The 14,805-nt window shown below is 39.9% G+C and overlaps 1 protein-coding gene across 11 annotated transcripts in view; it reads right to left on the reverse strand.

Moving 5' to 3' along the window:
• Positions 1–14,805, reverse strand: part of OXR1 (oxidation resistance 1) — a 94,232-nt gene that overhangs the window by 58,702 nt on the left and 20,725 nt on the right. For 7 of the 11 annotated variants that reach the window (XM_084848947.1, XM_084848945.1, XM_084848951.1 and 4 more), the window contains 5 exons: positions 14,290–14,372; positions 8,717–8,824; positions 7,746–7,865; positions 6,674–6,826; positions 1,230–1,414 (listed from right to left, as the gene is read on the reverse strand). In XM_084848947.1, the coding sequence (XP_084705073.1) occupies positions 1,230–1,414; positions 6,674–6,826; positions 7,746–7,865; positions 8,717–8,824; positions 14,290–14,372 (649 nt within the window). The remainder of the gene's footprint in view (positions 1–1,229; positions 1,415–6,673; positions 6,827–7,745; positions 7,866–8,716; positions 8,825–14,289; positions 14,373–14,805) is intronic. The other 4 variants (XM_084848948.1, XM_084848946.1, XM_084848950.1 and 1 more) reach the window with 2 other exon arrangements.

Raw genomic sequence — 14,805 nt, forward strand, 5'->3', positions numbered from 1 at the left:
ATAAAAAGTAACAATGATAAAACAGTAAAGTGGGATCTGCTTGTGGGTTCCTGGTCGACAGCTGGTTGGCCACTGTGTGAACAGAATGCTGGACTAGATGGACCCTTGGTCTGACCCAGCAGGGCTCTTCTTATGTTCTTATGATAGCTAAAAACGTGAGGGGTATATGACAGATTTCTACTCTTCAGTTAGAAGAGAAAAGATGGGACAACACACTCCCCATCTCCCTTGCATTTCAAAATTACAGTATCACACAGAATCTAACCATGCCTTATTTCCAAGGCTATGAAACAAAATACATGGGTTAGCGCAAATATGCAGCTAGTATCTTTTAACATCCTAACTCAAGTTACAAAACTTGAGATGCTACAAAAGATGTTTCAAAATCTCCAGTTCAGGATCCCGAAGACAATAAGAACTACATTGAAAATATCAATATTTAAGTCTTAGGATATTAACTTGTCCTTAATTTTCTATTCAATGCAAAACGCACAGGAATCTTATATTCCTTACATGTTTTTAGGTTACCTAGAACAGTATGGTTAGGCGCACAGGCGTACTACTTTAATAATTTGCTAGGATTGTAGACAATATCAGAATTAATCTAGTGGCGTGGAAAACTTGTCTAAAGTAACTGTCTAAAAGCCCTGAAGTAGTAATGAATTAAACTCTACTTGAATTGAGTTGGCTTTGTCCTTCAGAAAATAAAATAAAGCAAACAGATTAGGGAACACTATCTTCATAAGAATGCTAAAAAAGAAAGAAAAAAAGAAAGAAAATCTACTACCTTGAAGCAAGATAAAATAATCAGCAGCTCTCTCTACGCAAGTTATCTTTAGATGTTTTAAATAGAGTGATACTCATCAAAAGGTGGACGGTATAAGCTATTGTGTGTATTTACAGAGATCACCTCTTCAGCTTTGGCTATTGGGCAGTTTGGAAATATAATAAAGCAAGCAAGCAAGCTTTCTGAATGTTAACCAAAACTGAGCTAGCTGGCATTAACTTACGTTGGCTTGAAAAAAACGTATTAATGATGCAAGAAACATAACATAAAGAAAAAGCAGTCATGTGTCTCTTAGGGTTGTAATAAAAGGTCATGTGTCGCTTAGGACTGGATTTGTACAATGACTATAGTAAATAATACCACTGCCATGCAATTTAAAGTTTCATTCATCTTTCTCCACCCCACCACCGCCAACGCACATACACACACACATCTATCTTACATGGGTAATGAATCCTTTATTTTGCCATCTACAATATCTTTATACATAGCAGCTGACATCACTTCTTCCATTGGGCACATGATACCATAGTCTTCACAGCCGTTCTCTTGAACCAATGGATCAGCTTTATGTGGATCAAACATTATGTTATTTGGCGTCACTAGCAGCACACCGTTGACTGTCCCCTAAGATAAGAAGATAGATAATCAAACATTCTCCTCCCAAGATTAGTCACCACTTATCAAATCATTTTTACCAGTAACAACATACTTCTATTGTTTAATGAATACTGAAAATTTATGCTAAAAGCTATCTAACAAACTCAACATTCTTGTAAACCAGTGAGCGACAGAACAACAGTTCCTGGGAAACATGACATTTAAGAGAGAACAGTTTTCCCTAGTAAACAGATCCCGTATCAATACTGAGCAATCACTGCTTTGAAAAAACCAACACAGCTTGCTTTGCCTTATCTCTGAGACCTTGTAAGACCCTTCTCTCAGCATGCTTAGCAAGTGGTGAAAGACTCTCTCCCACCTAGACAATAACATTTTTTTAAAAGCTTATAAAAACATTTCATCAATATGAATAATATTGTGCTAGTATCACCTCTGCCTTGATACGTTTAGCTCCAAGGCTACATAAAACGAGACATGTAAGAATCATTTGCCTTTGGTTTCTTTTCTATAAATCAAGTGGCTTAGGTACATGCTGAGAGAAGCAGCCTCTTCTTGGTAGCTTTCTAAATGTTGACAATCTGAAAATATAATGGTTTTTAAAGGGAAAATTAAGACAACTCATAACAGTAGCCAGTAACTATATTTCAAAACGTTCCTTGAATACAGTTTTAAATCTTCTTTGAATGAATCTTTAATAGAGTGATGCTCCTCACTGTGAACTTAAAATTATCAAGGTTTTAGCATATGGTACCTTCATGTAACAGCAAGAGAATTCCAGAAAAACGTCTATTTCTGCTTCATTGACTACGCTAAAGCCTTTGATTGTGTGGATCACAACAAACTCTGGCAAATTCTGAAAGAGATGGGAGTACCAGACCACCTTACCTGTCTCCTGAGAAACCTGTACGAGGGTCAAGAAGCAACAGTAAGAACCAGACATGGAACAACCGATTGGTTCAAAATTGGGAAAGGAGTACGACAAGGCTGCATATTGTCACCCTGCTTATTTAACTTATATGCAGAGTACATCATGAGAAATGCCGGGTTGGATGAATCAGAGGTCAGAATTAAGATTGCTGGGAGAATTATCAACAACCTCCGATATGCAGACGATACCACCCTAATGGCAGAAAGCGAAGAGGATCTCAAGGGCCTCTTGTTGAGGGTGAAAGAGGAGAGTGCAAAAGCTGGTTTGAAACTCAACATTAAAAAAACGAAGATCATGGCATCTGGCCCCATCACTTCCTGGCATATAGAAGGGGAAGAAATGGAAGCAGGGACAGATTTTACTTTCTTGGGTTCCAAGATCACCGCAGACGGTGACTGTAGCCATGAAATTAAAAGACGCTTGCTCCTTGGGAGGAAAGCTATGGCCAACCTAGACAGCATAGTAAGAAGCAGAGACATCACCTTGCCAACAAAGGTCCGTCTAATCAAAGCTATGGTTTTCCCAGTAGTAATGTATGGCTGTGAGAGCTGGACTATAAGGAAGGCTGAGCGCCGAAGAATTGATGCTTTCGAACTGTGGTGCTGGAGAAGACTCTTACGAGTGCCCTGGACTGCAAGGAGGTCAAATCAGTCCATCCTAAAGGAAATCAACCCTGAGTGCTCATTGGAAGGACAGATAATGAAGCTGAAGCTCCAATATTTTGGCCACCTAATGCGAAGAGAAAACTCCCTGGAAAAGACCCTGATGCTGGGAAAGACTGAAGGCAAAAGGAGAAGGGAACGGCAGAGGATGAGATGGCTAGATAGCATCACGGATGCAATGAATATGAACTTGAGCACGCTCCGGGAGAGAGCGCAGGACAGGAAGGCCTGGCGTGCTATGGTCCATGGGGTCACGAAGAGTCGGACACGACTGAACGACTGAACAACAACAACCTTCATGTAACAGTAAGAGAATCTAATTTAAATAATCTGCAGTTATACAAAACAGGAACACAAATGTAAGCAAATTAAACAATACCCATATTCAGAAGGGATTATTTAATTCACTATGCTTTCTGTTCCTACACATTTTCCCTGAAGTGGATTATGCACTGTTTAGATAGTTTTAATACCCTGGACACCTTTCTTGGCACCAGCCAAGGTGTCCCACCCCTCCAACTTTTTTTTTTAATTAACACATTTTCTTACTGTCAGCTTGTATTGCTGTGAAATATGTTTCTCTCGGTGCTGAAAACTGTGGGTTCAAATGGTTTTAGTTTCTTGGGGTTCAGACCCCACCTCTGCCTTGTACTCGGTCTTTTGAGCAGTTTACTTGTGCTTTGCCACACCTCCCATGGCAGCTGTTTTGTGGTGGTGCCCAAGACAATTTTTCAAATTCCCAAATGTGCCCACGGCCCAAAAAGATTGCCCACCCCTGTACTAATAAAATGTGTGTCCCATCCTTCTGCCTCAGGGTAACGTACTTGGAGATTCTCTCATTTTTATCCACATCTACTATTCTGTGTGGTAGATTTAGCTGAGAGATGATTGACCCATCACTTTTTAAGGGGATTTTAATTGGTTGGGTGCTGTCTATTTCTTTTATTGTGTTTTTCATTGTGTTTTTATGTTATATTTTAATTAAGATTTTGTTTTTAACCTGCATTTTATTATTAGCCACCTTGAGCACTGTAAAGGCAGGATGATGATGATATGATGATGACTGAACCTTCCAGTTTCATTCTGTGACTATGAGAAGCTTTCATGCATATCTTCAGACTTTAGGCTTCATTAATTTCTCTCACATCTGTAACTTTTCAAACAGAATGAAACCAAGGAAGGAAATACACCATTTCCCTAAACATAAGCGAAGTGTTAACTTTCAAGAGTTTGTATGGAACCTTGTGTGCTCTATGAGAATATCAGTAATGTTGGACAAGCCTCTATTAAAGTAATGTAACTTTTTATTTATTTCACATGAATCAGGGATATTAGAAACATGTTCCAGGGCTGAACCCTACCAACTGATTTTAAGCCATGCTTTCCGTGGAGACTACTTAGCTGTTACTGGGAAGGAAGGAGCAAATGACCAAAATATGACAAGAAGTGAATTTCCCCTGATGGGCCACTCTCACTTTAGTAGGGGGAGAGGGATACAAGTCTTCCAACTGAAACAGCCAACAGCATACGAGGACAACAGAAACCTAATCAATCATACACTTGATTAGTTGTGTGTGTGTGCGTGTGTGTGTGTGTTTTTACTAGTGAATACTAAACTCTTTATGACAGTCTGTGAATGTGATACTTTTAAAAGGTGGGAACTTTCTCTCAGAAATAAAACAGACTGAGGCTTAGTAGAATAGCGAACAGAAGGAACACTTTATCTGCAAGTTCTGTAAGTGTTCTAAGAAAGCCAGATGTGTCAAATCTATAATGAAGTTAAAGAGCCAAGTAAAATCATAGAATCATAGAATAGTAGGATTGGAAGGTGCCTACAAGACCATCGGGTCCAACCCCCTGCTCGGTGCAGGAATCCAAGTCAGAGCATCCCTGACAGATGGCTGTTCAGCCTCATCTTGAATGCCTCCAGTGGGGGAGAGCCCACCACCTCCCTAGGGAATTGGTTCCATTGTCATGTCGCTCTAACAGTCAGGAATTTTTTCCTGATGTTCAGCTGGAATCTGGCTCCCTGTAACTTGAGCCCATTATTCAGTGTCCTGCATTCTGGGATGATCGAGAAGAGATCCTGGCCTTCCTCTCTGCGACAACCAGTACTGTTCATATCTCCCCTCAGTCTTCTCTTCTCAAGACTAAACATGCCCAGTTCTCTCAGTCTCTCTTCATAGGGCTTTGTTTCCAGTCCCCTGATCATCTTCGTTGCCCTCCTCTGAACCCTCTCCAGCTTGTCTGCAACCTTCTTAAAGTGCGGTGCCCAGAAGAGGCTTAACCAGTACTGAGTAGAGGGGAACGAGTACTTCCCGGGATTTGGAAGCTGTGCTTCTATTAACGCAGCCCAAAATAGCATTTGCCTTTTTTGCAGCCACATCACATTGTTGGGATGAGATAATAGGCTTCCCAAGCTCTGTGTAAATAGAAGCCATTTGCCAGTGTTTTAAAAAGGTAGGTATTCTCCTATAAATTGGATCAAGCTGATGTGTGGTGTTTCTCTTTGAAGGTTTGTGGACAATCAGAAGTACAGGATTATCCCAATTTTGAACTTATAGCTAGTAATTAACCTTTAACTCATCTGCTTGAGCACCATTTTTAGTTTACCGTTACCACAGAAAGTATAAAAGTAGCATTCTTGGGATTTTTAAGCTCACCTGCCTTGGGATAGGAAGAAAAGGAAAAAGTCAACTCTCAGGACACAGTAAGGTAGACTGAGTTGAAAACATCCAAGGACAGTCACATGACTATGCTTTCAGTAACAAAGACTGGACAAACCTTACTGAGAAAGATACTTCACATTCTGAACATGATGTCTTCTGCTGAATATTCTGGCATTATTGAATCTTACGCATTCTTATTTTTTATGGAGTTCCATTAAAAAAATGGGAAGGCTTTGGAAGAAGATCCAATTTTTAATGGGGGAGTTGGTTGTCTTTGGCCTTGTCTATCAGTTTTCCAAAGCCTGAATTGAATTAATGGTTCCCATATTCTTCTCAAAGCGCTCTTCTCATAACTGGCCAAGAATACTACTAAATGTGCAAGATGTTATAGCAAAATCTATAGCATCCCTTTCTTTCAAAGCACAATATGCGCAAATTCTGCCTTGAGAAAATTTCCACTACTCCTGACCACTGTATGAGAAAAGAAAGAATAATCCAAATATACAAATATAAATTATTGCGAAAACATGGCACACAAGAACATGCTATTCCTAGAAAATAATGGAACAGACCAAGGACAGGCAACCTGCTACTCTCCAGATATTTGGGAACTACAAGTCTCAGCAGCCCCAGCCAGCATGGCCCATGGACAGGGTTTATGGAAGTTGTCATCCACAACATGTGGAGGGCCCTAGGTTGCCTATCCCTGGAACAGAGTATAAGCCCTCATCTTATGTGAAGTCTCAGTTGCATCTTTCATATCCATAAGTACCTCTGTTTTACCAGAAACGATTACTACTACAGTGGCAAAGAAAAAGAGAAGGATATACTTTTTAAATGTATAGCATTGATAGATTTAAGCTGCATTTTAATTCTCTGTAAATTACCAGCACATGCTTCCATTTCAATACATGGAAGGACACTCAAATAATTGAGGCATAAGATATTTTATAAAGGGGACAGAGCTTTCAACACCATTTTATATAGGAGGTAAAGCCTACTATACCTTGCTGTTAGTTATGTATTTGCAATTAATTTTGAGAAATTTCTCTGTGAAAGCTTCTTCCTCCTCTGATGTGGATGACACCACTCTTGTAGACCGAACACATGTGTAAGCTGGTGTGGCTGTTGCTTCTTTCCAATGTACCCCATCTGAATCCTACAGAGACAAAAAGAAGATTGGTGCAATACAAATGAGAATTGTCTTATAGCACCTGTAACCTTGTACATTCTTGCCCAAATCCTTGGAACAACAGCAGAGAAGTTTGAAACTGAGAAAAAAACCCTGCTAAACCCCTGTTAAAATAAGCAGACAATATTAAGTATGACATACTGGAAATCTACAACAACTTAGGCCCTTTACAATCTTCTGCATGAAAAATGATAGAAAACCCTGCATATACAGCTAGACTAATATAAACCCCTACGAAATATATTAAAGGAGCAATCCTATGGCCCCTAGACACATCTGGGGGGGGGGGTGTCATAGGATATTTCAGATTCCTGGATCCAATGCCAGAGACTGCACTCCAACCTCGGACCCAGGACCTCAGACCCAGGAGCCCTCTCCTAGCCAGCGCAGAGAGAACTGCACCGGCTGCCTCTACAAGCTCACAAACGTTAGCTCGGAGAGGAGGGAAAGGGGGTAGGGAGAGGAGGAGACCAGGTCGGCCGGCTTACAAAGACTCCTCTGGCCGCCCCAGCCTCCTTCCCTCCCTCTCCACAGAGCACCAGCGAGATGGGTGAAATCGCCCATCTAGTGAATATGCAAGGCAAGAAAGGTTCGGAGGCGATGATCGCCTCCACACTCTTTCCCTGTATAAGATGCCCGTCAGCCTCCAAGTTTGGAGGCTGAGGGGCATTCCCGTAAGATTGCTCCCTAAAGATATTAAAGGCAAAGTCTCTCCCCAAGGTCAACATCCTCATCATGTTTCAAATAATCTGGATAACTTCTTTGCTGAAATGTTTTTGCACCTTGGCACTGTGGATCAGTGGCGTCCACAAAGTGCCCTTCAGAAATGCTCTCCACCTTGGAAAAAAGTTAATTTGCTTTATTCTAGCAAAGTACATCTACTTACACTTACTGTTGTCTTCTCAGCCTCTGCTTCCGAAGATGTAGGTGATAAAGGACTTACAGGACTAAGTGAAGGAGAACTCTCCACACTAGAAACATATTCTGGATCAGGAACATATAAAATCTATATATATATATATATAAATAAAAAAAAACACTTTTGATTAAGATGTCACCAATTACCAAAATTCTGACATTAGTAATTAAGATGGAAATACATTGCTTGGAGAGGCCTTGTAATAAAGATGTTTCCATACATGTGTCTGGAAGAATTACAAATCCTTTTGTATGCAATGGTCAAAACTATTCTAAATTTGGTTTTGAACACCTTCTCTTGTATAATCTCCGCACAGTTTACTCAGGGTTCCACATCCACAGGAGAGCAAATCTATGAGTGCAAAAAGCAGGTCCTTCTGTTTGGTTCTAGTACAATCATGGCACACCTTCCCCAAACAAGACTGCTATATTCAGTTTCCCTGCTTTTTAGATGACTTGCTAAACCCTTTTTCCTAATAAATGTTTGAAGAATATTAAGGTGTATACCCCTATTTTAAATTACTAATTTCTTAGTGCTTCCTGGATATTACTTGTATTTAACCACACTTCAGATTGTTTTTAATATTCAGCTTTGGGCCTAGTACCCTGCAAAGGCAGTCTGAACATTTTAACAGGAATCTCACTCTCTTTTTAAATAACCTATGAAGAACAGAATGGCCTATGACAGAAAACTCAAGATGAATGTACACTTCTCAGTAAATTCCCATGGTGGAAGCGTACTTAAATTATGCAAGTTCATAAGAGTTGTTGTGGGCAATTGCATTTTTGAGTGCTCTTCTATGAATCTCTCCCCGATATATATGTTTTCTACATAGAGCTTTTCTTCCTTTACGTGAAGGAGCATTCAAAAATGTGATGAATGAACATTTGAATAGATCTACCTCATCTTCCTCACTTATGTTATACAATAAGTAATACCTGTCCAGGAACAACTGCTCTGGAAAACAGCTTGTTTAACTGAACCAGTTCATTAGGAGTTGTATCAAACTTCAAGGCAACGGTATTCAGAGAATCTCTTGATTCAACCTGTTAAGAGAAGATACAGATTGTTTACATATAGAATTCAAGTTTTATTTATTTTCAGTTTGCAAGTCTAGTACATTATACATTGTTTGTAAATGGGAGTCCGGAAAACTGTTTCTGTGAAGATTTGCATCATAAGCTAAAAAAAAGAAAAGGAAGCAGAACAAGTGCAAATCATCATGTTTCTAAAAACACTAATGTTTCAATGAATCCAGCTTGAAGCAGGCTTTGATAAGATACAAAGAACTAAGGTACACCATATTAAACGTTGCTCAGAACAAAAACACCTGGATTTGAATGAACTCAAAACACACAAAGCCCAATGCACTGAACTAATACTTGAAAATCCCACATTCTTAGAATCATAGAATAGTAGGGTTGGAAGGGGCCTACAAGGCCATCGAGTCTAACCCCCTGCTCAATGCAGGAATCCAAGTCAGAGCATCCCTGACAGATGGCTGTCCAGCCCTGTCTTGGATGCCTCCAGTGTGGGAGAGCCCACCACCTCCCTAGGAAATTGGTTCCATTGTCGTATTGCTCTTAGTCAGGAAGTTTTTCCTGATGTTCAGCCTGACTCTGGCTTCCTGTAACTTGAGCCCATTATTCCGTGTCCTGCACTCTGGGATGATCGAGAAGAGATCCTGGCCTTCCTCTCTGTGACAACCTTTCAAGTACTTGAAGAGCACTATCATATCTCCCCTCAGTCTTCTCTTCTCAAGGCTAAACATGCCCACTTCATTCAGTCTCTCTTCATAGGGCTTTGTTTCCAGTCCCCTGATCATCTTTGTTGCCCTCCTCTGAACCCTCTCCAGTTTGTCTGCATCCTTCTTCAAGTGTGGTGCCCAGAAGTGGACACAGTACTCCAGATGAGGCCTAACCAGTGCTGAGTAGAGGGGAACTAGTACTTCCCAGGATTTAGAAGCTATGCTTCTATTAATGCAGCCCAAAAGAGCAGTAGCAGTAGAATTCTTATTTGCAGTAGCAACTAGTGCTTGGCTTACTAAAGAACCAGTCCTAAGAGGCTTGTTCTAAAGAATAATTTCTCCCCAAATCTAACAGACAGCATATGGCTTTCTTATAATATGTCCTTGCAGAGTTCTTTCACATATGCAAGAGCTTTCCACAGTCAGCTTACTACGGCACACATATAGCACTAATTCCCACTTTGGAAATGGGAAGGTGGTGCCTTTAATTCAACACGCACATAGGTATTACAATAGAATTGGGGTTTTCTAGGCCTCTTAGGCTGCAATCCTACAGCCACTTACCTGGAATAAGCCCCACTGACTTCAGTGGAGCTTTCTTATGAATAGGCATAGGATTGTGCTCTTAAGTAATAAAATATGCAAAGAAATATTCAGAGGAGGGCAACAAAGATGATCAGGGGACTGGAAACAAAGCCCTATGAAGACAGACTGAAGAACTGGGCATGTTTAGCCTTGAGAAGAGAAGACTAAGGGGAGATATGATAGCGCTCTTCAAGTACTTGAACAGTACTGGCTGTCACAGAGAGGAAGGCCAGGATCTCTTCTTGATCATTCCAGAGTGCAGGACATGGAATATGGGCTCAAGTGACAGGAAGCCAGATTCCTGCTGAACATCAGGAAAAACGTCCTGACTGTTAAAGCAATACGACAATGGAACCAATGACCTAGGGAGGTGGTGGGCTCTCCCACACTGGAGGCGTTCAAGACGAGGCTGGACAGCCATCTGTCAGGGATGCTGTGACTTGGATTCCTGCACTGAGCAGGGGGTTGGACTCAATGGCCCTGTAGGCCCCTTCCAACCCTACTATTCTATGATTCTAAATGGTGGGGGTGGGGGGAAGCAACAGCGCTACTTATCACAAAATGAGGCACGTGTGGAGTACATATAAAATATTCTACTAAACTAGGAAAACCAGTTTGGCAATCCTTAAAATTGAAATGTAACCATATTTGACACATATTGCAACTACACGTCCAGAATTCTGTATGTTATTTTTCAGATGATTTACTTAAATTATAAGTAATATAATTACGATATAATTATAACAACAAGGCAAAAATAGTTTTTCTTATTGACTGAGGTGTTCTAAATGTTTTTACATGGACTCAAACATAAATTAATTATACGGAAAACTCAAGGGCAAAGGTCTGACAAAACAGATGCCAAAACAGTGTCTGCTGACTCACTGATGCCCCCTGAGAATCTGCTTACATTAAGCTTTACTCAAGCCAGCATTTTAATAATGGATAATATAAAGTGTCAAAGGATACTGAATATGGATTCAAATACAAGGCAAAACTGTTTGGTACAAGTTAACGAGCCACAGTGGCCAAGGTGGTGCGGCAGATAAGTTTCTAATCAACCAGGGAACAGCACGCACTGTATCTAGGCAATTTGCCTTTAAACTGCTTTATGGTGCCTTAACCAAAATCTCTGGAAAGGCAAGATATAAATTATTAAAGTAGTGTTACCAGGCACTGGGTATCACTGACGATACCCATTACAAGCTTTTAACCTCCAAACAACAATGTAACTCAACAACTGGGCCAAGAATGCATTTTAGTAAAACTACTTTGAAGAAATGGGGGGGGGGGGGCGGGGAGAGAATGTAGTTCCAATTTTACAAGAAACTCAACTCAAAGTTCTCCCCCGTCTCTCCACCCATACAAATTCCCTGAAATCGTATGACAGAGATATTTGCTACTTTGTATGACTCTTCCAAAGTCAACACCCTATGATGCGTAATCCATGGAGGTTATGTTAATTTGAGTAGTTACCAGAATATATTTTCAATCACTAAATGATTTTTATATATAATAAACCTAATCAGAATGAGTCACTAGAGGAGGGGTGGGCAACTTGTAGGCCAAAACATATGGAGGGCCACAACTCCCATCATCCCTCTCCATTGGCTATGCTGGCTAAAGCCGATGGGAGTTGTAGGCCAAAACATCTGGAGGATCACAACTTGCCCACCCATGCTCTGTGCCTGTTTAACTGCATAAAGAACTGGGCATGTTTAGCCTTGAGAAGAGAAGACTTTCAAGTACTCTTCAAGTACTCTTCAAGTACAGGGAGGAAGGCCAGGATCTCTTCTCGATCATCCCAGAGTACAGGACACAGAATAATGGGCTCAAGTGACACGAAGCCAGATTCTGGCTGAACATCAGGAAAAGCTTTCTAACTGTTAGAGCAATACGACAATGGAACCAGTGACCTAGGGAGGTGGTGGGCTCTCCCACACTGGAGGCATTCAAGTTGAAACTGGACAGCCATCTGTTAGGGATGCTTTGACTTGGATTCCTGCATTGGGTTGAACTCAATGGTGTTACAGGCCCCTTCCAACCCTACTATTCTATGATTCTATGAAAAATCAAAGCAGGAAATGGGATAGACTGCAACACTGACAACATCTCTAGGTAAACGTATACTAATGCTTCCTTACTTTTTATAGACAACTGAAGTTGTGACTAACTTGATGATCTGCTCTAAGTGATGGCTAATCATAATACTTATCACATGAAATTACATTTCCCTTTATTTTGGAGCTAATAACAAAATTTGGAGCCAGAGTTTTCCAGCACTAAATAAATTATTACTCTGAAGAAGTTTGGCATCTAGGTCGTCAAGAAAACCTCTCCTTCCTCTAAGGATGGTTTCAAGTAAAACCTTCCAAAGAACACACATTCACAGAAGTGTTTAATTTCCAAGTATTACTAAAGTATTTACAAAATTTAGCATCAAGAAGTATTTCCAAGTTGCTATACAAGCCTTCTTATTAACTGCCTTTCCAATTGAAAGGGTAAGCATATGGGAGAAGAAGGAACTGATTAATATTTTCTTCCATTTTATATAGTGAAATTAGTTACCTGCTTTAGGAATATAACACTTGCAAAATTGAACAAAGGAAAGAAAATAACAAACTCCTAATGTATTACGCAACAATGGTTTTTATGGAACATTGAGGTGGAGTGTGAAGATGTTGGATGAAAGGTTTTCAGTCTCATCAGTAGCTTATTATCCACTCCAAAGGATGGAAAGTGTAATTTGGGAGAGTGGAGTTAGCAATAATGCAACTCTGAGGATCTAAATTACTACTGCTACGTTTATTTAGCAACATTATTTTAGATAACATGCAAAGGAATTACAGACTTATGTTCTGTACATGTACACTCTGGAATATTGCCAGCTTGGTACAATAATGCAATTTATTTAGGTAAAATTCTCACCAGGTGATATAGTATTGGGTGACTGAACACAGCACTAAAAGGGGATGGTTCTCAGGAAATCATGCCAGCTGCCACAGCCTGATTTACTGAAAGTCGCTGAAGTACAACAGAAGATAATAGCTGCGCTAAAGTATAGCAACTCTGAACCAATTATTGCCTGATTTTACTTACATCTATTCATAAAAATAGCACACCCACCACATTAGGTAGAGACTTCCTTCAAAGGCTGCAGAGAGGCTGCATGTTTATGGATAAGACAAGATATTCAAACCCATTCTGTTAAACGCAGATGCATAACAGCCGACAGATCAGTTTGTATCAGTTTGTTTACTCCAGCAATTTACTTAAAGTGAAAGAACAAATTCACTTCCTACTTACATTTCATAGTTATAAACTGGTTAGTATTTCTGGAATTCCAGTCAATGAAAGCAAGTTGGCAGTGCAACTTTAGAGTAGTTCTGCTGTTTGACAGTTACATATATTATCCATTATATGCACAGAAAGAACCCTGATATTTTGAACTTACTAAAACACAGGCTATTTGTTTTATTTCAAACACAATTATTTTATTTCAAAAACCACACTGACTGTGTCCATTTAATTATAATATATTTAGACCCTTAGTTATATAGGCAATATCACAAACATTTCTCAATTCAGTTTCCCCTAGTAACCAGAAATACGAAACACTGACTGCAGCACTGTTTGAGGGTCATTTGAAGAACATAACAGTTAGAGAAAGGCTCCATTTTCAGATGTTGCTGAGAAAAACAGAAGTGAGTCTGAAGTAGCAGTAGATCAATGGAAATTACCAGGAGAAAATAATGTTTTTCAAAGATATTGCTGAGATGGACTAACATTATGTTCACCTGTGTTCAGCAGGCCGTTAACAATATTGAAAGCTTTAGAAGCAGTAAGAGATTCTGAAAATCTGGTTCTCTCCTGAAAGTAAAATAATTCGTGCATCAAAGGAAATGTTCCATTGAGTTAAAGTTATTGTATAACATCCACAGGAATACTGGAACGGTTAACTTTGCCTCTCTAGAATTACTCAGCATCATACCTGAAAAGACTCAAAATAGTACTCGTCAATCCTGTTAAGATGACCAGCTGCCTGCCAGAGCTACAGGCTGAACAAACAAAAGGTAACATGCACCACTCTTTTTCTTAGATAGCATTCTGCAAACTACTAAAATTATCTCAATCTTCAAACATTTCTCTTTTAAATTATGTAGCAAAACAGCTACTTACTGTGTATTCTATAGTCCCTTTAGGCTTTTGAAAAGACATTCGTCTCCCATCTTTCTTGTCTAGGGTCTTCTTCTGGCCAGTATCTGAAAAAAATTGAGGCAAAGCACGCGTTACATTCATTTTTCTCTCCCTCTCAGTACTGTCACAGGCTGCTGACTACAGCCCCGCGGGCAGACATCTAATTCACCAGTTACACAGCTTATATCCTGTGACTCTCAGCTCAGCTTAACAGACAACTAGCTGGCAGAAAAGGGACTTCACTCCTCTGCTTTCCTTTAAAGATTTGACCAATATAAGCTACTCCAGTGATTGGGAATGCCCTAGCTTCATAAATACCTGCAAGCATCATGGTATTATTAATTCACAAAATGCTAAATGACAAGATTTTTACAGGGCAACATTCTAACGTATTTCATGAGGTCTACATTACAAAAGATCTGCCTGTCATCTGCCATAGACTATGCACAGTTTCTGAGATCAGACCCAGTTTAAAGCTATAGCTTAAAAAAAAAAAAG

The sequence above is a fragment of the Heloderma suspectum genome, chromosome 4 (genome assembly GCF_057233095.1).
Source record: "Heloderma suspectum isolate Gila_16-S chromosome 4, 16-S_ref, whole genome shotgun sequence".
Classification (NCBI taxonomy): domain Eukaryota; kingdom Metazoa; phylum Chordata; class Lepidosauria; order Squamata; family Helodermatidae; genus Heloderma; species Heloderma suspectum.